The 24,415-nt window shown below is 47.3% G+C and overlaps 1 protein-coding gene across 2 annotated transcripts in view; it reads left to right on the forward strand.

The window, feature by feature from the left end:
• The first annotated feature begins 1,186 nt into the window (after positions 1 to 1,186).
• Tbc1d8 (TBC1 domain family member 8) overlaps positions 1,187 to 24,415 on the forward strand; it is a 103,502-nt gene continuing 80,273 nt past the window's right edge. For both annotated transcript variants that reach the window (XM_041656614.1, XM_041656615.1), the window contains exon 1: positions 1,187 to 1,498. In XM_041656614.1, coding sequence (XP_041512548.1) covers positions 1,372 to 1,498 — 127 coding nt within the window. In that variant the 5' untranslated portion in view covers positions 1,187 to 1,371. The remainder of the gene's footprint in view (positions 1,499 to 24,415) is intronic.

Consider the following 24,415-nt stretch of genomic DNA (forward strand, 5'->3'; position numbering starts at 1 on the left):
GGCTCTAACCACCTCCCTGAGGAGCACTTGGATCCCTCCTCCTCTGCCCTTTCAAGGACAGCTACCACCTACTAATTTCTACAGGAAGAAATATTTATTTAAAAACCTGTGTTCAGGACGGGCTCCAAAGCTACTGAGAAACCCTGTCTCGAAAAATCAAAACAAACAACAGCAAAACTCAGACCCTGTGTCTACACGCCCGGTGGCTTCTCGCTACTATTACCTGTTCCGCATGTTCTAGTGTTTGACGTTTTCTCAGAATAGACCCAAGGGCTTTATTTCTGCGTCCAAGACCCCCAGGGCACATAGCAGTGCCTCCTATCTTCTGTGCCTCTGGAGGGACATTGCCAGTACTCAGTATGGTCTGTTGCTGTCTCCAGTTACGCCTCTCTGCCCCTTTCATAATTCAGTTGGAGATTTACAAAAGCATGGAAAAAAAACGTGCTGCAAGGGAAATAACAAATGGGGGCTGTCAAGATGACTTCTGCTGTCAAGCCTGACAACCTGACTTTCATCCCCAGGGCCCACAGAGTGGAAGCCAAGAATTGTCTCCCGAAAAGTTGTCTTCTGACTTCCACATGCCAAAACCTCGCTCTCTAACCACCCTCCAAATAAATGAAATGTAATAAAGAAGAAATGGTAAATGCTTGAATTAACGGAAAGCATTTCTCTGATCCTATCCTCATGTAATGTATACGGGTACTAAAATATGCAGTACCAATTTAAAAAATAAAGAACGCAATAGTTAAAGAATCCAAATATAATGGTTTCCTAATTTCAGTGTTAGCTTTGGTTATTTGAAACTCAAACACACTCGAGTTTACCGGCGTGCATTGTACTCCCCAGGGTTAAGACTCTGGTTTGGACAAGCTGCAGTTTGGATAACAAGACGCCCATTTTTCCCCTAGGGCCTTCCTTCACCTCTCAGAACCTGGAGCGAGGAGACTACTTGCGCTATTGCTGGCTTCCTCCCGGGAAGGAGGGGATTCAAGACTGGAGGGAGGGAACCTGGCTGTGGTTACTATTTCCTCCCGCCACTCCGGAACCCTGCCCGGGAGCTGCTGGGACTTAGGAAACCAGGGAGGCGCCACGGGAGCCACGGGGGCGGGTGGGGGGCGTGACTTCAGGGATATGGGCGGGGCCTGGCTGGTGGGGAGGGGCGGGTCTTAGTCGGGGCGGGGCCGCAGCGGGCTGCGCGGGGTGATCTCGGCGTGCTGTGGTCTGCGCGCTCCGGGACTCGGGCAGGCGCTCGCTCGGGCTGAGGTCCTCGCTCGCTGCCTCCGCCGTCTCCTTCCAAGCGGGCTCGGCCCGGTGCGGCCGGCGGCTGGGGCGATGTGAACCGGGGCCCTCGGGCGCGGCAGGTTCGCCGCGATGTGGCTCAAGCCCGAGGAGGTGCTGCTCAAGAACGCGCTGAAGCTCTGGGTGACCCAGAAGAGCAGCTGCTACTTCGTCTTGCAGCGGCGCCGCGGGCACGGCGAGGGGGGCGGCCGCCTCACGGGTAAGGGGCGCGCGCGGCGGCTCGGCCCGGGCTTCTGTCCCTGCTGCCCGATCGCGTCGCAGGTGGTGTTTCGGTGGCAGCAGCCGAGGCCAGGACGGCCCAGCCTATGGCTTGTTTTCCTTTCTCCTTCGTTTCTCACGCGAGCTCTGGTCGTGCTTGGAGCTGAGGGACCCCGGGCCGGGAGAGCAGGTGCACCTAGATGTGACCTGGCTCGTGAGCGCTGGAGACCCGGCTTCTAGAGCTTGCCACAAGGCAGTGGGATCGGGGCGCCCTAGGGCCCCGCCAGGTGACAGAAGGGTGCGCCCAGGCAGGCCCGGACTTGACCATCTGGACGCAGCTGTGGCTCCAGGTGGTGTTGCAGCTGGGGACCTAAGGCCAGACCATAGCGAGGCTCCAGAGACTCCGGACTTTCTGGCGCAGGAGGAGAGGACTGTGTCTTCGCTCCGAAGGGAAACTGAGGCACTATAATTCCTAAGCTTGTAATCGGAGTAGTGAAAGTTAAGCTTGCCAGTTCTGTTTCTCCTTTCAGTTAAAAACTCAAGGCTTTGAAGTTGCCCAAAACAAGGCATTTTCCTTACCTAAAAGTTATAACTCAAAGCTTTTAGAAAATGGGACTAGTTTTCATTAGCTAGAGCGCCCGTTCAATCAGTGAAGGAGAATTGCGGTATTGTTATCTAGGGGATGGAAATGAGTCCTTTGAATAGCAGGGATCTTAGATGATGGTCCATCCTTTCAAAACCTTCTGCGGAAGGGAGCTGAGGAAGTCAAAGGAGCAGAATTGTGTGCTCAGATTAATTGTTGGTGACTGTCTGCTCTTGGGCCAGGTCTGGGAAAGGCTCTTTGGAGTAGAGTATGATTAGAGAAATTGAGGAATATGCCCCTAAAACCATAAAAAGGACAGTATATTCTAGCGTGTGGGTTTGAGGGTGAGGGGGGAACCATCATGACAACAGAGTCTTTCTTGAGACCTCAGCTATGGGTAGGGGATGGTAGGGTTCTGGTTGAAAGGGGAAGCGGACAGTGGGGGGCTCTGGGTGTGGCAGTGGGGTGACCATTAGTCTGCTTGAGCAGCAGGGACAACTTCTGCAGTAGGTGGGCTGTGTGGTAGGAGGCGGGAGGTAGGGGCCTTTTGTGAGCACCTGAGCAGCAAGGTGGGGTTTAGTGTTGGCCTGGGGAACAAGAACTTGGTATCATCCTATAAAGTGCAGCAGAGGCCAAGAGACTGGAGAGGACTGTATGTCCACAACACTAAGAACAGTGGCTCAATTTGTGGTGGATTGAGTAGAGTATCTGGTATATAAGTGGTCTCCTGTTGCAGAGGGTGACCGTAGGGCAGGAGACTTGTGAACTTGGGAAACATGAGGATAGTGTGTTCCTCCAGACACGTTCTGTCCTGCCCACCCACCCACTTAATCCACTGACCCTGTGGGATGTTTGATGCATTGCCTTGGGGGAAATAAAACCAGTGGGGCAGGTAAGGACCCGCAGCCTTGGGCTTATTCTCCATCTAGCAGGGTCCAGACCAGAGGCTACAGCTGCCCATCAGTGCTGGGCGGAGCTTCAGGGGATTTATGATTCAGATGTACAGAGTCCGTTTGTCCATGACTTCAGATGTGGACTCCTTCCTGCTGAGGTCTTGTGTTGTAATACCTGTAGCTTTGGTCTTCCCTGGTGTTTCCGTTGTCTCCATCTTGTGAGTATGCAGAAACTTCCCTCTCTTCTTCTCTTTGAGACACAGTCTAAAATATGTAGCCCAGGCTGGCCTCACATTCATGTTCCTCTTGCCTCCGCTTCTGGGGGTCCGGGATTATAGCACATGCCTCCATGCCCAAGGGAGAAATTTCTTAAAGACAACACATAAATAAATAAAATTAAAAAGAGAGAAAGCCCACCAAGAGAAGGTAGTTCATTTCTGAGGCATGTAGAATCACGTTTTGATTGTGCCAGGAGGACATGCCCTTTGTAGACTGAATCTTAACCTTTGCACATTTATCAAGCAATCTAGACTTAGTGCATTGCCCTTGAGAGCTCGTCTTCACTCAGCCACATAGGAATGTGGTAGAGTCAGGACCAATGAGGCGCTGGGCAGCTCCGGTGTGGCAGCTGTTAGAAGGCAGAAATGCAGTTGGCATATTTTAGTAATAAGAGCTTATCTTCTTGTTGTGTTTAAAGGAAATGATAGGGACTAAAATGATGAGTGCCATGACTAATTCTAGATCTTTTTTGTTTTTGCAGAAAAATCAGTAGACTGGCACCATGAGATAACAACCAGAGGCCGAGGGAGGGAGGGAAGGAGGAAGGGAGGGAAGGAGGAAGGGAGGGAGGGAAGGAGGGAGGGAGGGAGGGAAGGAGGAAGGGAGGGAGGGAAGGAGTTGAGGGGGAGAACTGGGAATAGCTTGAGATTTTGAAACCTCAAAGCCCACCCCCAGTGATGCATTTCTTCCAACAAGGCCACACCTCCTAATCCTTCCCAAACAGTTCTACCAACTGGGGACCAAGCATTTAAATATATGAGCTTATGGGAGCCATTCTCATTCCAACCACCACATTCTCTTAAATCATATATTTACGTTTTTTTCTAGTTGTTTTTCCTTTAAAAAAAATGCTTCTTTTTATTTTATTGCATTGATGTTTTACCTGCATGTATGCCTGTGTGAGGGTGTCAAATCCCCTGGAACTGGAGTTATAGTCAGTTATGAGCTGCCATGTGGGTGCTGGGAATTGAACCTAGGTCCTCTAGAAGGGCAGCCAGTGCTCTTAACCACTGAGCCATCTCTCTGGCCCACTAGGTGTTTTTCTTGATTCAGTTGCCTCTTTATAAGGGCAAATGTTTTATCTTTGATGCTTGGTACATACGATACGCTCAATAAACATTTGTAATAGGAATAAGTGGGTGAAAACACATGAGCCTCCTTTTTGGGGTTCATGTTGGGTGTGGGCATAGTGACCCAGGCTAAGCTGATCCTATGGGATCAGAGCATCCCCGACCTTCTCTAGACTTCTTGCTTTCCTGTCAGTCTGACAACTGTGGGAAGCTGCGATGGGTGGATGGATGTTGTACCCCTCCTCCTCCTCCTCTCCCATCTCCTTTATTTTTATAGCCCCTGCTTTGGAGACCTGGGGAGGATCATGGTACTGACTTCTCAGGTGGCCAGCAAGGGTGGGTAAGATGGAGCTGTCCTTGCCACCTTGGGACCCGTTTGTCTTAGAGGGGAGGGACTGCTGAAATGCGAAAGCCTGGGCTCTGGGAAGTCTGGGTGGCCATCGCGTCAGGTTAGAACATGATGAGTTCAGTGTCGTGAGACGTTTTCTGCGCTCCACTGACAGAAGTGGTTTTGCCACCCTGGGAAGGACCTAGACTGAGGCGATGTTCACTTGGATACAGTCTCCAGCCCATGGGAATATTGCGTAGGGAAGTTCAGTCCACCCTGGGAGAACAAAGAGCCAGCAAGTGAGCACGTGGGAGGTGGTGGACAGAAAGAGCATACACCGCTCTGCCCCCTCCCCCAGGTCTCTCTGAAACCCTTTAAGCAGTAGGGATAAATGTAACCCTAAAGCTCAGGCCTCCTAGACTAGATGGGCCCCTCTGAAGGATTTCGTTTTAGTGTTTGGTTCTGTACGTTTCTCTATAATCTTATAATTGCTTTCTTGTAGAGCCTTGCTAGTGTAAACTTACAACTTGAACAAGTTATTGATGCTCTCTGCTTTGTAGAGTGCTTGGCCGTAGCCCCTGTTCACATTGCTGCATTTGTAATGACCTGAGGTGGATCAGGGAAGGGGGGAATGGATAGTGGAACATAGTGGCTAATGTTGGCTTTGGAGCCAGGGTTAAGTGTGCTGGGTACCAGTGTAGGGTGGGAGGCCTGAGCTTTGTTGATCTGGTCCTTCGAGCCAGAGTTGTAAGTCAGAGTTGAAGTGGAGCTATGGTAAAGTTAGAATGGAGGGTTAGGAGTGGTTCCACGTTAGCAGCTCTGGGCTGCCTTTCTGCCAGCAGGAAAGGGTTAGAATTCAGTGGGATAATTCATTACACTGCCTGGCCCTTAGCACCTAGAAGGTTGGAAAAGAAGGAAAAGTAGTATTAAAAGAGACTCTAGTGTTGTGATGGCTTCTGAGAGTAAATGTGCAGAAAAATTTGTACTGTTGTATGAACTGCAGGGCTGACCTGCAAGTCACTCTGTAGCCCAAGCTGGCCTAGATCTCAGCCGACTTCCTACTTCAGCCTCCTAAGGTCTAGGGTAACCAGGGTGAGCCACCACGGCTGGCTTCCTAAATGCAATTTAAAAATTGACACATTCAAAGCATTGTGGGGCAAAGGACTGCCCATTGCCAATGGAAAGGCATTTCGCAGCCTGTGTTGGTTCATACATGCAATCCCCATACCAGAGAGAGTGAGACGGGAGCATTGTTATGAGTTTGAGGATAGCCCAGGCTAAGAAGTGAGTTGTGTCCAATATGGGCAAGAGTTAGACCTTGCCTCAAAACAAAACAAAAAACAAACAAAAGCAACAATAATAATAAAAGGGAAAGATATTTTCCCAGGATTTGATATATGGGGCTTCTTAGATCACATACAAAGAACTTCACCCCATATCCTTTTGTGGAGTGTGTGGGGCAGGAGTGAAGCCAAGCACGCCTTTGCTTTTTTTTGGCTAGTGTCATGGCTAGTTTTAATTCTCAACTTGACACAGCTTAGAATTATCTGAAAGAGAGTCTTTTTTTAATGTTCATTTTTTTAATTTATTATTTTGTGTATAAGAATGTCTGTCTGTGTACCATATGTATGCCTGTTACCCGAAGAGGTGGTAAGCCTCCATGTGGGTGCTGGAAATTGAACCTGAGTCCTTTGCAAGAACAAGTGCTCTTAACCACTGAGCCAGCTCTTCAGCCTCTGGAAGAGGATCTTAATGAGGGTTTGCCTAGATCAGGCCCATGGGCATGTATGTGAGGGGTTGCCTAGATCAGGCCCATGGGCATGCATGTGAGGGGTTGCCTAGATCAGGCCCATGGGCATGCATGTGAGGGGTTGCCTAGATCAGGCCCATGGGCATGCTTGTGAGGGGGTTTTATACTAGCTTGAGGTTGGAAAAACCACCCTGAATTTGGGTGGCACTGATTTGAGGGCTGGACCATTCATGGTAGAAGTGTGTAAAAAAGCAAACTAAGACCCTGTCTCGAAAAACCAAAAAAAAAAAAAAAAAAAAAAAAAAAGCAAACTAAGAATACGCATGCCCGCATCTATTTTTTTCTCTGCTCCTGACTGTGGATGAGCTGTGACCAACTGCTGCAGGGGCATACCCGGATGTCCCCACGTTGATGGATGGTAATCTGGAGTTGTAAGCCAGATAAAGCCTTCTTTCTCCTCTAGGTTGTTTCCATCAGGCTATTTTATCACAGCACGGACTTGAAACTAGGATGGCAGGTATGTCTGGTGCTGGCTGGGGACCCACTCGGGACTGGGTTTGTTGGTGGTTTTGTTTCCAAGGAAAATCCCTGGCTGAGCAGGGCAGCCCGCTGCTCTGTGTAGTGCCTCCATGTTGCTTCTGGAGTCTTACTGCTTTGGTCTTGTTTCCCCAAAATACCATTAAGAGAGAAGCCATAAATAAAGGGAGTAGTTTGCATTGGTGCACAGATCTGAGAAATGACAGGACTGAAATAATGGACACAATCCCAGGGGCTATTAAACCATTAGCAGAAAACTTGGTGGTTTCCAAGACTTGCCCTTGCGGAGGCACAGTAAGAGGAAATGCTACAGCAAGATGATCAAAGCCGTTCTGAGTGGCACTCCCAGAACATGGAAGGAGAAAGTCTCTGAGTGGTGGGCAGTGAGCCTGCAGCTCCTGGAAACCCCTGAGGAAGAGTGACTGAACTGGGTGGCCCATAGCTTTAAGAAAGCGAATTCATAGCAGGGAAGGAGGGGCAAGAATTTTATGTTCTTGACCTGGTGTTCTGCTGGCACTGAGGAAGGGAGGAACTTAGGGAAAGAAAAGTAGCAAATGCCGTAGATAACACTGTAAGGCAGCTTTTAGCTGTTCGTATACACTGTTCCTCAACTGTATTGAAAAGTAGCCAGTGTAGGCTTTCATTGTTCTGAATTGTGGGTGTTTCCCCTTTTCTAAGTCCTGGGACTTCTACACCTCTTCTCTTACCCTTAGACCCAGACGGTCATGTCTGCCTGGATCTTTACCGCTGGTTGTCCCTACTGGATCCTTCTGCCACATGTCCCTCACCCCTCCTGCTTCATGTTTTCGCTTGTCATCCTGAATTCCATTTCCTGGAAGTGCAGGACCCACCCCTTCCCCCTTTGGTCTTGACCATCTTCCCCGTTCCACCTGTGTCGCAGCTGAGCTCCTGGTGGCTTTATCTGTCCACAGTCAGCTAGCGCAGGAACCATAGCAGGGGAGGGGGGTGGGGGAAAGTCCTTGTTTCTCTGCTGTACTCTCCAGCTGGAGTGGTTCCTGCCGTTGGAACATGCTTGGTAAATATTTGTTGAGTGAATGGGCATCCAGGCAGGTCTGAGATAGGAGCCTGTGAGTTTAACCCTGGAAATGGAAATTCTGCATGTTTGGAACATAGGAATGAGCAATAGAACATTGCTTCTCACTTCTAAGGCCAGCGTGGTGTGCAGTTGAGTGAGTGTTGGCGGGGCTAGCTGTTAGAACTACCCATAGTCTGGTCTACAGAGCTGGTTCCAGGACAGGTTCCAAAGCCACAGAGAAACCCTGTCTCGAAAAACCAAAAAAAAAAAAAAAAAAAAAGAACTACCCATAGGTGACCTTACAGAAGCGATTCCACTCTGAGCCAGACAGAGCTCCCAGCCTGGTAGCAGCCCCTCTGCTCTGTGAACGCCAGCCATTTGTCTTCTTGAATGCTTGTGGATTTTTATCTTTTTTTCTTCTTCCAGAGATCTGCTTTTCACAGAGGAAACAAGAAAAACTCACAAAACAAACACCCCTACTGTGCTCTCCTTAAGAACGATGCATGTCATGCATCATCCTGAATATGAAACCTGTGTGAAATCCTGTGTAAGACATAAACGTAAAGAATAAGCCATAGGACCAACCCTGTGCACACTTCGCTGGTTAGCAGAAGGCTTCCTTGCTTCCCTTCCCCTCCCCTGTGGTAACCGCTGCCCTGATTTCTGTGCCATCACCTTACTTTCCTTCTTTCAGTGGCTTATGTCTATTCCTACTCCATTTATTGCTTAGTTATGTATAATCTTGTGACTGCGTAATGAAGAACCATGCTTTATTCAACACATATATTTTTCAGCAGCTTGGTTACCCATTTCCCTCAATAAAATGCCTCCCTGACATTGAACCACAGCACGTGTAGCCAGAGTCCACTCATTTTCACCCACGTGTGTTAGCCTGTGGCCTGACTACTGCTGTTTGTTTATTCTCCTGCTGGTGGCTATTTGGCTTCTAGTTGTCATTGTTACTATTACATATAGTGTTGCTGTAAATGTTCATGTTTCTGAAGATTTTTTGTTCTATGTGTATTGAGTGTTTTGCTTGAATGTATGTATGTGGACCACATGTGTGCAGTACCCTCATGGAGGTCAGAAGGTGGCATTAGATCCCCTGGATATTTCTGAGCATCAATGTAGGTGCTGGGAACAGAACCCAGGTCCTCTGTAAGAGCAACAAGTGCTCTTAACCACTGAACCAGCTCTCCAGCCCCCTGGACATTTTTGTATAGTGTTCACACATATAAAATTTCCTGTAGAGAATATATCATCTGTGAGAGACTTCGGTGGTGCATATCCGTCAAGGTGAGATTTTTTTTTTTTTTTTTTTTATGCTGCAGTAGTTCACCCACCAGCAGAATTTATTTATTTTTTCTCTTTTGGAGTTGGACCCGGCCTTGGATGACATGCCAGGCAGGTGCTCTACCAACTGAGCCACACGTCTGTTTCAGGGAATTTCTTTTTCTTCATGCTGCCCGCCCTGTGTGAGTCAGCAGTGGCCTCCTCTTACTGAAGTCATTCAAGAGTGCCTGGAGGCTCTATCCAGAGTGTCTCCGTGATCACTGGAGCAGGCTCCGTCCAGAGTGTCTCCGTGATCACTGGAGCAGGCTCCGTCCAGAGTGTCTCCGTGATCACTGGAGCAGGCTCCGTCCAGAGTGTCTCCGTGATCACTGGAGCAGGCTCCGTCCAGAGTGTCTCCGTGATCACTGGAGCAGGCTCCGTCTAGAGTGTCTCCGCCATCACTGGAGCAGGCTTTATCCAGAGTGTCTCCGTGATCACTGAGCAGGGGAAAGCACCTGGTAAATGTCATATTGGCCGGTAAAGGTTCTTCCAAAGTGGAACATATTTCTTCTCCTCTGCAGTCAGTAATATTCCTGTGATTGTAATAATTTCAAGATTGATGTACTAAATTATCGTCTAGGTGAGATGTGAGTGGTAGGGGCATGGTGGCCCGTGAAAGGGGAATGACACCTCCACTGCTAAGAGCTGGTAGCTAGTGCCTACTCTAAGAATTCAAGAGGCTGGATGAGGTGATACAGGTCCACGATCCCAGGACCAGGGAGGCAGAGACAGGAGGATTGGGAGTTCAAGGCCAGCCTGGGCTCCGTGGTGAGACTCTGCCTCAGAAACAAAAACCACCCAAACTGCCATGGTTATGGTGTAGTGGTAGAGTCGTGTGTACAAGGATCTGACCCCTAACACTGAAAATCAGAAAAAAGAAAATTCAGATAGTTTCATAGGCTTGAAGAAATGAAGGAGAATACACTCGGAGAACTGGAAGAAGTCGCTTTCAGGAGTAGGGGACAGGAGGTCAGGCTGGGATCAGGGACTGTGTGTTGTCCACATGAGCCTTGCCAGGGCTATGTCGTTCTTTGCACACACCGGTAGCTTTGATTAAACAGAGCAGAAGCTGAAGTTTGGAAGAGCTTGGTAGTGCTTCTGCTGGCATCCCCGTGTGGGTACTGGGGACCAGGAAGATGATGGGACAGTTTCCTGTCCTAGCCTCGGGAGACCTTGTGGCCAGTTCCGTGTCCCCTCGGTGGGTTGTGTTTATTCTCCCGATGTCTAAAATGTGTGGGGTGTGTTTCATGTAGTCTTGTACCTGTGTTCAGAAGTGAGCTAACCTGCTCAGGTGTTTTCAGTTAAACTTAAAAGATAATCCACTCTAGATTTTTTTTCTCTTTAGAGAGGAAAGCAGTTTAGACTTAGGCTCTTTGTGCTGCCTCCAGTCTAGAGAGGTGACCGTCACATGACACGCTCCCTCTAGGGTCTCAGGTTCTTAACCCATAAAACAGTAGTAACGATCACTATCACACCACCTAAACAATTTTTGTATTGCAGAAGATTTCTTGCCACACCATTTTGTTCTCCATATATGCTGACAAAGTCAATTTAGTTACTTAGAATCAGAGAAGAAGAAATTCCCAGGAGGCTTCTTTTCCCCACAGCATGCAGCCCTGTGCTCATAAAGCTTTGCAGTCTGACGGAGGAGGAGATAGGGACATGGTGGTAGTGCGACATTAAGTCACAATATCAATCATTCTACAAAGGGTGGTGAATGCAGGGAATGCAAGAGGCAGCACCAGATAAATAAATGCGAGCACCACGAAGCATGTCTCAGGACATGCGATCTCAGCTGAGACCTGCAGGGTTTGTGAGATGGTGTTAACTGGGTGAAAGGTGGAAGAAAGTACCATAGGAGAATAAGAAACAGTGTGTGCAAAGGCCCTGAGGCCACTGAGAGTCTGTTAGAATTGACATTCCCAGAGTTGTTCAGTAAGCCCTGTAGAAGAGGAAACAGTAGGAACCGAAGGGGTGGCCAGAGGCACAGGAGAAAACCCGAAAGCGTCTTTTCCCTGAAGCTGAAGTCTATGCAGGAAGGAAGGAAAAAGAAGTCTGGCAAGACATTGGGAACCTCCGTACGTGTAGTGTGGGTGAAGAAGTTCCTGAAGACCAGTGGTCGTTGAGCGAAATGGGAGGGCACATGAGGCAGATCGTGAGTGTATTACACTTATTATTCTTTTCTGTTTTTTATTCACTGGGACTTGAGATATGACTCACAGGTTAAGAGACTCACTGGCTGCTCTTCCAGAAGTCCTGAGTTCAATTCCCAGCAGCCACATGGTGGCTCACACCTATCTATAACGGGATCTGGTGCCCTCTTCTGACTAACATGCAAACAGTATGCTGTATACATAGTAACAAATAAATATTTTTTTAAAAAGTTTATTATTCGCCAATACACAGCATCTGTGGAATGCTCAGTCTCCAGGTGGGCGAGCCAGGGGAAGAGATGGCAGGCCTTATATGGGTCAGGGTAGGATTTGCATAATCAGGAGGCAGGTGAGGCATCCCCAGGAGGGGCTTAGGTGTCATATCCCAAGGAAGTTTTGCTTTTGAAACCATGCCAACTACTCTGCACAGAGAAGAGATAATTGCTTCAGTGACCCAGGGAGCAACTTCCTGTACGTAATGAACACATTCGTGTCTCTCCCTGGCTGGAGCTCCTAACACGCTATAATTTTTGAGTGACAGGGTGTTAGAAGTATCTTTTGTTCCAATAATTGGCCTGTCACTTGGGTTCCTGCCTCAGAGATCTTAATCCTTGGGAATTTCCTGGTGATAGGAGCATCCTTTGTACTAGTGAGGCAACCTTTGGGCTCCTGGACCAACCACGATCAGAAGTTTAGAGTTCCCAGCCCCAGCCCTGTGCTCTTGGGAAGAGAAAGGGCTTAGATCAAATCAACAATCTATCCTATATGATGAAACTTAGATAAAAGTACCTAAACTACAGGGTTCCAGGAGTCCAATCTGGAAAGACCACTTTGCTAGGGAGAGTGGCGTACCTCAATCTCACAGAGACTGTAGCTTGTAGGCTTGGGTGTAGCCAGCTTTCTTGGCTTGCCTGCCCCCAAATCAGGACATGGGCACACTATTAATTATAAGTGCTCGGCCTTAGATTAGGCTTGGTTTTTTCTCTTTAACTTAAACTAACCCATTTCTGTTCATCTGTGTGCTGCCCCAAAGCTTGTTTACCTCGTCTGCATACCGCCCATTCTGTTTCCCTGGTTCCTCCAGGTCTGTCTGTCTAGCCCATGACTGGCTGGGCCCTTTGCTGGCTGGTTGGCTCCCCTTTTCTCTCTGCCCACCAGCCCCACTTATCCCTCCTCTGCCTAGCTGTTGGCCATTCAGCTTTTTATTAGAACAATCAGGTGCCTTAGGCAGGCAAGGTGACAACATAAACACATGCTACACATCTTTACATAGTTAAATAATTACTCTGCAGTACAAACAAATGCAACACATGTTTACTTAGTTAAACAAATATTCTTTTTTTGAAACTCCCTCCTTTTTTATGGAAAAACATCATTTTCATACAATATACATTGATTATGATTTTTCTTTCCCCAGTTTCTTCCATGAAACGCTTTTCTAATTTAGGGGGGTGGGTTGCTGAGATGACTCGGTGGGTAAAGGTGCTTGCCAACAAGCTTGATGACCTAAGTGTGATTCCTGTAACCACATATGTACCAGGATTTTTCTTTTGGGCCACCAACCAGCTCCCAAATCATGACACGGAGACTTCTTATTATAAACAAATATTCTATTGCACAACATTTTCCCTATTTATTTTTCCTATGACAGTCTGTACCCATTTTCTTTTCTTTCTTAAGTGCCTATGCACATCTTAAAACACAGTGTAACCTGTTTAGAGTGTTTTTCCATCTACACCTGCTTCGCTGTGTTCTGTAGCCTTCTCTGCCTGCATGAACTGAACCTTAAACTTGCTGTGTAGCTCTGCGCAGGCGGCTGGCTCTGCCCCACTTGGGTCTGTGAAAGTCCTACTTTGCGCCCACGGGCCTGATCAAGAGCTGTTCTGGGAGCTGCATTTAATCCCCAGCTCTAGGAAATCGGTGCCCACACTGTGGTGGTGTTTTTCTTAGCTTGTTGTTTCTACTTAATGTGCTGGATGCTCAAGTGCTCGCTGTGTGGCAAAGCCGTGCCTCTGTACTCTACGCGCACCGGGTTACTAAGAAGCCGTGTTAACTTTTTTCTTTTTTCTTTTTTTCAGTTCTCTCAGGCCCTACATAGAAATATGTGCTCTATGTTAGGTGCCAAATGTAGCCAGCTTTCTTGGGCCGCCTGCCCCAAATCATGACGTGGAGACTTATTATTAATTATGAATGCTCAATCTCAGCTTAGACTTGTCTTCTATTAATCTGTGTGCTGCCCTGAGGCTTGTTTACCTCATCTATACACTGTACATCCTGCTTCCCTGTTTCCTCTGTGTCTGGCTGACTGACTCCCTCCCCCTGCCTATCCCTCTTCTGCCTAGTTATTAGCCGTTCAGCTTTTTGTTAGACCGACCGAGCTTAGGCAGGCAAGGTAAAACAGCAACACATCTTTACATAATTAGTTATTCTGCAACACAAACAAATGTAACACATATTTAATTAAATATTCTATTCCACAATACTTGGGATCTTCTGGACCTCACCCTGGACACCCCTTTATCTGATTATTTGTCTGTACCTGTTGTATTCTTTATAATAAGTTGTTTCCTGGGTGCTGGGGGCTGTTCAAATAAATTATCAAATGTGAGAAAGGGGGCATGGTGATTCTTAGTTTATGGTTGATATACAGGTAGAAACTGTAATGAACATCTGAGGTGGGTCAGTCATATAGGATGGCACCTTTCACCTCCAGGATCTGCCTGAGTTCCCGGTAGTCGGTGTTCTGATGGAATGCTGGACATCCCGTTGAGGTAGGGAGAATCCATACTTAACTTGGTTTCAGAACTGTTAAGAATAGAAGTCGCCTCCCAGCTCAAAGAATTAACTAATAGAATGTGGAACCCAAGGATGTCTTTTTAGCACTAAATGGAAAATGTATCACTGGGAGAAAGGTAGTATTGGAGGAAAATTTAAAAGTTTAGGAACATGGGCCAGGTGTATAGCTCAGTGGTGAAGTGTTAGGGAATGCTATTTTCAGGTGTGTGAATTTTGTTTACGCTGCATTTGTTTAACTCTGTGGACCTGTGTTCCCCTGCCTGTCTAAAACGCCTGAGGCAGGAGCAAGGGTAGGCGGGGCTGGCAGGCAGAGAGGAGAAATGGGAGAATGGAGAATGAGGAGGACATTGGGCCAACCATGCAGCCAGCCATGCAGCCAGCCATGCAGCCAGCCATGCGGCCAGCCATGCGGCCAGCCATGCGGCCAGCCATGCGGCCAGCCATGCAGCCAGCCATGCAGCCAGCCACGGAGTAAGAGTGTAAGTAAGATACACAGAAGTAAGAAAAGGAAGAAGCCCGGAGGCAAAAGGTAGTTGGGATGATTTAACTTAAGAAAAGCTGGAAAACACAAGCCAAGCTAAGGTTGGGCATTCATAACTAAGAGTAAACCTCTGTGTGTGATTTATTTGGGAGCTGTGTCTTGTTCCCCCAATAAAGGCTAAAAGAACAAAAACAACACACAGTAGTGAAGCAAACCAGAGGCCCTGAAAGTGAGTAACGTGACTTACCTGGTGTCTGGTGACACTGGTGCCTGGATATGTTGTTCTATGCTGTCCGTCTCACCCAGAGTAGATGGTGATGGGGCTCTTTGCCGGCTTCACTGTTTGGCTCAGCCTTCATGTCTCAGCATCATAGAAATGTTTTGTTATAAATGGTATGATCAGGATTTGAGCAATACAGTTTAGGTTTAGAAGAGAACTATAGGTAGATTATCACTTCAGTGACTTATGTGGACTGACTAGGAGGTTTGGCTCTCCTTAAATACTGTGTTAAATTCTTGGTGTGTGGCAGACCATGAGACACACACCTTTTGGCAGCAGAGACTCATTTGATTTTAGCTCATGGTTTCAGGATTTTCAGTCCATGTCACTGCTGTGGGCCTGACATGAGACTAAATACCACAGCTGGGAACGTACGATGGAACAGGCAGACTGCTCACAGTGACCAACAAGGAGAGAGAGACCCCGGGAAAAGGTACAGCCATCAAGGATGCTTGACCAAGAACTTATTTTGTGGAGCTAGCCCACCTCTTAAAATTTCCAGAACCCACTGAAAGAATATCATCAGCTGGGGCCAAGCCTTCAAGAATGAGTGTGTGTGTGTGTGGGGGGGGTGCATTTTATAATCAAAGTCCAACAATGATTGACTGTTTCAGAGAGTCTTGAATGTGTCTGTAGCCCATTGGCTGGGATGCAGAGGACTTTGTCTTCAGAATGCAGGGGCATTCTTCCAGTGGGGTTTGCCTAGTGAGGAACAGCTTAGAATAGACTCTTGGATTTTTCCCATGAGAAGTGATGTTTGAATGACAGAAGCACTTCTACTCCACGAAGGCATTCGCCCAACTGCAGAAAGGAGCTGGAGGAGGTGCCGAGAGCTAAAGGGGGCTCTGGGCTGTGTTGTTTCAGTGTTACGATTTAAGTGTAAAACTTGAACAAGGCATGAGGCTTGCTCTCAGAATCTGCAGCTTGAGATTGATCTCACCTGTGTGAGATCCCATAGCAACAGTATTTGGTGGGAAGGATCAGGCTAGGTGTTAGTGGATACAGTGTCTCCAGACTCTGCATGCAAACCACACCTTTGCCTTTTGCTTTAATATGTAGCTCCTCTTGGATTCCTTAAGAAAGGGGGATTTGGACATCCGGTCAGCTTTCTGAACAGATAAGGTTTATTGCTTGTGATTTAATGTCTGTGCGTGTGGGATTAGGTTGCAAAAGCAACACGTGGGACAAGGGTTGCTTAAGGTGAAAACAGCTGCAGAAACAGCAGGCCACCTGTCCCTCAGTAACGTGGCTGTGCTGTAAAGAGTCACTGGGTGATAGATAATGTCCTGTGAATTTGTATGGGGTGTGCTTTCTCCCAGTAACAGGCAGTCCATGCTGATGTGTTGCTCAGGGTGTGTTGGTTGACACAGATTGTTGAATTTGATGAGTCAGACTTGAGATGCGAGTCGAAGACCCTAAGGCAATGTCACAACCAAGAGGTCGGTTGTCTATGGTTTGCTGTATTAACGGGGAGGTGTTATTAGGGGGGGACAGGGGACAGTGGTATACTGATGGTGATACATTTCACTGGAGCAGCAGCACTGATTTCTGCTGTTTGGATGGGCTTTTAACCACAGGTTGCATCTGTACTAAGTGGATGCTGTTTCCTCTAGCCTTTTGCCCCTCTTCATTTATCTAAACATTTCGATTTGGGAAAGAGTTAGGAGCCCATTGTAGAACCGGAGGACTCTCTGTGGTTGTCATGTATTTCATGGCACAAGCTAACTTCCCAGTTTGGATTTTACTTCTTATATAATCCAGAGAGCCAGATGAGAGCATTCTATATTAAAAAATAAAAATAAAAAGTTAAACTCTGCTAGATGAATAAAATTCATTTAGGCTGAGGATGGATGCAGTGTGGGCAACAGGCCAAGTCAATGTGACGTTTAATTGCAATAACTGCATTGCATGCAAGAGCACCTGTTGCCAGCTAACCATGCTGCAATTGGTTGACATTTGGTTAAGTGGTATCCAGTCTAGGAATTCTCTATGCTTTGCCACTGTTTCCCCTGAACGCTGTTCAGGTCAGGTTGTCCTCTAGCATTCTCAGCCTGCTCTGGTTCTAGGAGCTCTAGCTGTCTGGTGTGAGCATTGTTTGAGGAAATCACAGTCTTGGTGTAGTGGATGAACTATGAAGCAGGGCTCCAGCAGCCCCCTCCTTTCTCCCAGAAACCAGATAACTGACATAGGTGTCTCACAGCTCATGTACTGATCTTTGTTGGTTAGAGTAAGTTCTTCCCTGACTTTTCAAAGCTCCACGCATTTATAGTTTGAGTTCTTTGAGTCTGATACACGTTTTCGTCTGGCCTGGATTTAGAAGATGTAGCAGGAACAAGACTGGGTCCTGGAAGGAATCCTAAGATGTCTAAGTTAGACAGAAAGTGAACTGGGTTCAGTAGGATGGAGTTGGATCATGGAGATAGGATTCCCCCCCTAAATAAAAACAACCCAAGGGTTCAGTACATAGGCTGGACGCTTGAGAGGCATAGAGTTGGGGTTCCTCTAGACCCCGGGATTGTGGAACTCTGCCTTCCTTTACACTGTCAAGAGTTAGCCATGCTGCTAGAGAACTAGTAACTGTAGGGTGTGCCATGAGCCAGCGTGTGCTAGGGAGGGCATGGGACCCTTTGGGGGTTTGTGGTGATGCCTGAGTTAAATAGAACCTGGACTAGTCCCAGGATCTGGAGCACCTCTGTTTGGAACTCTAGCCAGTCTTATGTATGAGAATTCCCTGAGCCTATACTTCTTCTTGAGAAAAGGATAGAACTTACCAGAAGTTACAGTGGCCACAGTTATGGAGTTCTGCTTTGGGCAAAACTATTTATAGAGTACATTATAAAAGGAAAGTTCAGAATCCACAAGACAACAATGGAATGTATAATATTACCCTTGAGACAGAATCTGTCTCAAGGCCAGGCTGGCCTTTCGAGTGCTGGAATGTATGGAGCTTTAAATTGTTATTTCTTTATGTGGGGGTTTGAAGTGTGTGTGAGCATGCATGTGGGGGTCGGGAGACGGCTTTCAGGAGTCAGTTGTCTTCTGTGGAAGTGGGTGCTGGGTGCTAGGGGTAGCACTCGGAATCAGCTTAGTGCAGGCAGCTTTACCACTGAGCCATCTCAACGGCTCTGGGATGGATATATATTTAAAATTAGTATAAAGAGGCCTTTAAAACAACCGAGTGTGTGTGTGTGTGGGGGGGGTTCGTTTATAGATGTTGAACCCTTAGATCAGTGGGATCTGTCACTTTGAACACCTTTATGTGCTGATCAAAACTCTTGAGCCTATAGTAAAGGATCCTAGTTGGAAGGTGCCCTGTGGGCCCGGTGTTAACAGGACCCTCAGCTTCAGTAAAAAGGACAGAGGCAGTTAGAATACTGCAGCTTCAATTGCTTTCATAGCAATACTTAGGGGAGGTGGCTCTCTTTGAACCTGGGGCTGAGAGAAGACGAAGCTTCACCTTTGACCATGACATCCTACCTAGTGTTTCTCTTTGTTTTGGCCAGGAATGGTGTTCAGGTCTGAAATCTGATCTACAGCAATCCTGAGGCAGTTCAGTCAACGGAAAGGCGGGAGGTTCTGGAATCAGCCCTCTCTCCTCCATGGGCAAGGACAGAGTGGGTCTCCTCAGATAGGATGACTGCTGAGAACACTGAGTGGGCAGGAGGCTTTGTTAGGGTGCTGTGCCTGGTTTAGGTGGAACCTCTCCTGAGGTAGATTTGATCTCCGAGGATCGTTGTTGGTGCAGTCTTGAGAATTGTCTCTTATTGGAGAGGGCTTACCCTGGCAGTTTGTTGTCTTTCTAGTGCTTTGGACTTTTAATCAGTATGGATATTCAAAAGGATATATTTTGTGGTGATAATTTTTAAACTCTTTCAACAACTTACTTTAAGCACTTCAAGCATATTTATGGTAAACATGAATCTGTTGTGAGCTTGACAACAGCTTTGGGACTCTTGAACTTGAGGTCTGTCTACTGTGTTTTTGAATTCACAGATATCTATGAAATGTCTGGGTCTTTTTGAAGAAAGTTAAACCACTAAAGCTTCTGAGAGTTTTCAGTGCGATCCCACAGCATAGTGCCCAGGTGCCTGACTACCGGAGGCTGCTCTGAAAACCAGCTCTTTCCTGCTGGCCGCGAGAAGTGTGTAGTGGGTTCTAACTGGAAAGCATCGAGTCACGGAGCAGCAAGGTGGTTGAGGCTGACGATGTGTGGCATTTAACAGATGCACAACCATCGAAGTGTAACAGTCTGAGAGGCACAGGGAAGTGACAAGGTAGATAAATGTAGTTCCTTCCCTCGTGGGAGCCGTAGGAGAAGCAGATGCACACACGGTAGGAAGACACAGGGAGGAGAAGGGGGCTGTCTACTCTGTCATCTGTGTGCTCCTGCAAGACAGTGAGGGCTTGGAATGGGCTCCCTATGTCAGCATTTTTGTACCACTTAATACAGATCGGAGAGCTGCTTCTCTCTTGAGTCAGTTTTTCTCAGCTTAGCTTTACAAAGTGTGGAAAATCTAGGTGCACTTGGGGTCTGTGGGTAGCCAGAACTGTATGATGAGGAGACATGATTCCAAGAAGTGATGTTCATTCGCAGATCGCTGATTTAAAACCACTCAAAATCACTCCCTTAGTCATCTCTAGAAGTTGAGATTCCTAGGAACTGAGTTCCGGTGAGCAGGTGGCAGCTGAAACTGGAAGCCGTTCCTGTGTGAAGAATGCAAGGCAGGAATGCAAGGCGTGCCCTTGGTTAGCGGAAGCTGCAAAGCAGATCTGTTCACAAGTAGAATTTTGTAGCTTTTAGAATTTTGTCTGGTCTTAATAGGATGCGGGTTTGATTAGCGTTCCTGACGACTTCATCCTCTGTTGAAGAGGTGGGACTTCGTTTCCCTTTGGAATCTTGTGTTTCTCGAAGGACCGCTGTGTCCAGTGCCCTGTGGTCTTAATGGATCAAGGTGTTTGCTGCTGTTGGTGGTGAGTTTTTGATCTGTAATCCAGGCCCATCTTGACCTCACTGAGTGGCTGAGGATGACCTTGGGTTCCTGAGCCCCTATCCTGACTACTGGAATGTGAGCCACCATGCCTGACTTGATGTCATTTTGTCGAGCACAGTTTGTTGGGAGACCATGTATATGGACTTGGGCTCCTGCAGTGGCCAGAAGGACTAAGTCAAATAGGTTGGTGACAGTGTTGGAAATTTGCCTGAAGGAGGCCTTAGTATCAAGTGAACTAGGTTATTAACTAACTGGCTGACTGATTAAGCTGTAGCCAGTCAAGTACTTTTATTTTTTTTAAATTAATTTGCAAATTATTTTTGTCTTGTTTACCATTCTTCAAGCAAGCACTGCTGACCATGATCCACCCGAGGACTTTTCTGTAGCATTTTACGTAACAGTAGCCAGAGTTTGGTTTGTTGATGCCCGAGTCTTCCTAAGACTCCTGCCCAGAGCTTCCATTTATAGCCGAGAAACCGTTTGGGTGAGGGGCAACCTGAGATGCCCATGACTGATGGACTGGCGCAGAGAGGTCCTCGTCCCGGAACTGGTTGGCAACACACATGCCCATACACTCTACCTAACATAGACATGTGCATTCCTGAAAAGCTTTATTTAGATTCATAACTGCAAATTAGAAATCTTCCCATTATAGCATCAGAGAGATTGATGGCTTTTAAGTATGGAACATTCTATTAAAATTTATATTCTCTAAATAAAAAGTAAAAGAATTGAATGTGGATCTGGAAGCACTCACCTATTGATTTTTTTTTTTTTTTAAGTAGACTAACATTTGAGTGATCGTATCACTCGCTTTACAAACAAAGTAATTTGATTGATGGAAAAGGAGGGTGTGGAGACGTATTGGGTAATCAAAGTCTGCCCTCATGGAACCTAAAGACTACCTTGGTCATGTAGGGCAGGAGTTCTTGGTGTGCACGTATGTGCATAGTGTCACGTATGTTAGCTTGGGCAGTATTTTGCTGGGGCACATTTAATTAACATATTTGGTGTCTCGTGTCTCCATCATATATGAAGATCTTGACTTTTTATAGTGCTTACTGTTCAGGTCAGAGGCACCTGAGACCTCTGAACACGGTCTTTGTGGCTCTCTTCTGAGTTAGGTGTGTTGATGTCTAGCCTAGGGCAAAGCACTTGGATTAGGAATGAGCATCTTTGATTCTGCGAAGGCTTGTTCACCAGAGACATGAGGCGTGTGGAGCATGGGAGTGCATAGCTGAGTGGAGCCCTGCTCTGGGCCCCAGGGTGCAGACACCTGTCCCCTGGGCTCAACCCTCTTCAGCCCTATAGAGTATGGCACAGCCACTCTGGTGGATAGATGCTTCCCTGTCTCCCCTATCCCCGCTCCTTGTGTTCAGCAGCTCAGCTGTTTTCTGGAGGAACCAGGGGTAAAGAGGACTCATGTTTCTGCTTTAAAAATAGCCCCGACAGCTGTGGGTTCAAGGCTTCTGGTCACGAGGATGGCACCTGTCTTGGGGCTGGGACAGGTGTCTCCTGGTCACTGTGCTCCACATGGGTCAGGGCAAGTCCTCATTCGAGCTGGGAGTGGAGACTATCTTCTTGTAGATGAGAGAGAGCTGGGAAGAGGTTCAGGAACTTATCTGTGCCCAAGATGGGTTTGCTTGGTTGTCCTTTACCTGAGTTTAGCTCTTTCCCATGAAACAACTGTTTAAAAGATGGGTTCCCGCGACTGTCTCATGCCTGAGTGAGCAAAAGAGATGTGGCAGTTGAGTCTTCTATTTGATTTCCACACAGGCATCGTCCTTCTCCTAAGATGCCTTTATATCCGCGCTGTAGCTTGTATTAGCTTTGAACTTGTCATTTTTTCTGTCTCCGCCTCCTAAGTGCTGGGATTAAAGACATGTGTCAACACAGCTGCTTTTAATGGTTTAACCCATATAAAAATATTGTGGCAAAGATAGACTGATCACTCGACTCACCACCTAAACCGTTAAGAGTGTGAGGTTGAGTGGCCCTTCACCAGGTTCAGCCATTACTGCCATCTGCTTCCAGAACTTTTATCCTCACAAGGAAATGCTACCCATACCCCTCCCCTCCCCACCAGCCCCTGTCTACCACCATTCTCCTTCCTGCCTTTATGGATTTGGTTATTCTTGATCTTTTCTGAGAGTGGAGTCATGCAGTATTTATTCTTTTGTGTCCATCTTACTTCACTCAGCACCGTAGCTTCAGGTGTCCCAAGGAATGTGCTCAAGGCTCACGCTCCATTGTATGCACTCCCACACTTCATCCATCGCTCATTGAAGGGCATTGAGTTGCTTTGCCCTCCTGACTATTGGAAATGAGTTCCGGAGAGGCGGGTTTGCCGACGGTACAGTTATCTGTAGGTCCCTGCTAGCAACTACGGTATGTATCCTAAAAATGGAATTGCTGGCTCATGTGGTGATGGTTAAACTTTGAGATCACCTTGACTTTTCCCTGCTGACTTCATCTAAGAGGAAAAAAAATGACTTAGTGTTTCCAGGTTTATTAAGTCTTGTTTTGGGTTTCGTGGGCTTTGTTCTAAGTGAAGTGCTGCCAGTTAGTTTGGTTTTGGAGGTTATTCCCAACACATCCTCAGTTCTATCTGCATGTAAAGTGGGTGCCGTTAGGAGGCAGGGAAAGTAGTCTTGTTCCTGTTGTCTGGATGTCCTTAGGCCTTAGTTTCCTCTTCTGTGAAATTGAACCAATGACATAGAACCAGTAATGGTTGTGAGTAATTGGGAAAGTGGATCTGAACCACCTGGGGCGGTGCTTAGTCATTTGCTAGCTGGATCCTATTGTCAGGGAGTGATGTAGAAACCCTGTGGCGAGGGTTGACTTTCATACTCCACTTCGGAAGGGAGCCGAGGGTAGATTCGGGCTGAATTTGGGTCTCACGTAGGCGTTTATCCTCCACCCCACTCCTCACCCATTCTCCTCACCTGTGAAGAGGCCGGACCTCTCACCTCCCTGCCCCTCTCTGAAGATGGCAGACATGTCTCATGCGGTGTGAAAGAGCTGGAAAGAGGAATGTCTGTTAGTTCAAGACGCCCGCCTTCTGGGTCATAATTTCCTGTTAGCAGCTTTGGTGCTGCGTCTCTGTAGCCTAGAATTTGAAGTACCTATGTGACCGTGACATTAGCTCCCAAGGCCCCGTTTCTCAGAGAATATCCACACCAGGTAGGGCATGTGATTGGAAAATAGAATAAGACAGGAAAGAGGGACTAAGAAGGACTTGCTCTGCTCTCCTCTGGCCATAGCCACCATCTTCCTCTGAATTCATTTTCCCGTTCTTTTTGTGGTTCTGGTTTTTGAACCTGGTGTCTAACACATGCTAGTCAAGTGCTCCAAGACTGAGCTACACTCCCTACATAGCTCTGTCTGTCCTGGAACTCGATGTGTAGACCAGGCTGGCCTTGAACTCAGAGAGCTCCACCTGCCTCTGGCTCCTGAGTGTTGGGAATAAAGGTGTGTGCCTCCACTTGCAGCTTACCTCTAGCTTTTTGAGGCAGATTCTCACTCTGTAGCCCTGGCTGGCCTGGAATTTGGCTCTGTAGCTCAGGTTGAACCCAAACTCACAGAGATCCTCCTGTCTCAGCCTTTAGGTGTCCTGGCCTGCAGGCTCTATGTGTTGCTGTGTAGCAGCATTAAAAGCATCTTGCCTCCTCTCTCTAGGCTACTTGACAGTACTGTTAGCTGTAAAAAGACAGGAAACATCACCTAACATATGTTATTGCTGATCTTGAGGTTTGGGGGCTGGCCACTTTCCTTCAAACCAAAATAAAGGCTTTGGATATATAATAAGCGGCTCCGTAATGCATCTGTCTATACTGTGCTTTGTGGAAATCCTCCCAGAGAGGCTTTTGTCTATGCGTGTGAACGTCTTTGTATATTTTCTCGAGTTCCTGACTCCGCAAGGGCTTCATAAATCTGTCAGACTGGTATTCGGAGTGGTGCAGAAGTCATGGAAAATGTGATGTTTTCCACGGTTTTTCCTTACAGGCTCATCGTGTATCCTTTTAGGAAGGAGTGGCTGTGAGGAGCAGGTTCAGGAATGTGGGGCCCTGTTGTCATAGTCTGAACCCTGAGCCCAGCATGCAGGGGGCTCCGTAGGTGCTGCTTTGGCTGGCTATCGCTTGTTGGCCAGAAGTGATGTTGTCTAGAGGAGTGGCCGGAAGGCTGCTGGATGTTTGGATGAGTGCATTTGTCATGGGAGACTGCTTTTTTTTTTTAAAAAAAAAAACAAGCATAAAAATATCGTTTTGCTCAAAGGAAATTGATTTACTCAAGAGTGCCGTGAACCTTGGTGGTCTTAGGTTGTGCCTGTGAGATAGCTTGGTTTACAGGGAAACTTTGTTCTGAGGCTCTGACCCCCTCTTGTGGGAATGCTCAGCTTCTTGTGTGCC

This window comes from Microtus oregoni, unplaced genomic scaffold, assembly GCF_018167655.1.
Source record: "Microtus oregoni isolate MIOR12 unplaced genomic scaffold, Mior012 000007F_ref0000211, whole genome shotgun sequence".
Lineage (NCBI taxonomy): Eukaryota > Metazoa > Chordata > Mammalia > Rodentia > Cricetidae > Microtus > Microtus oregoni.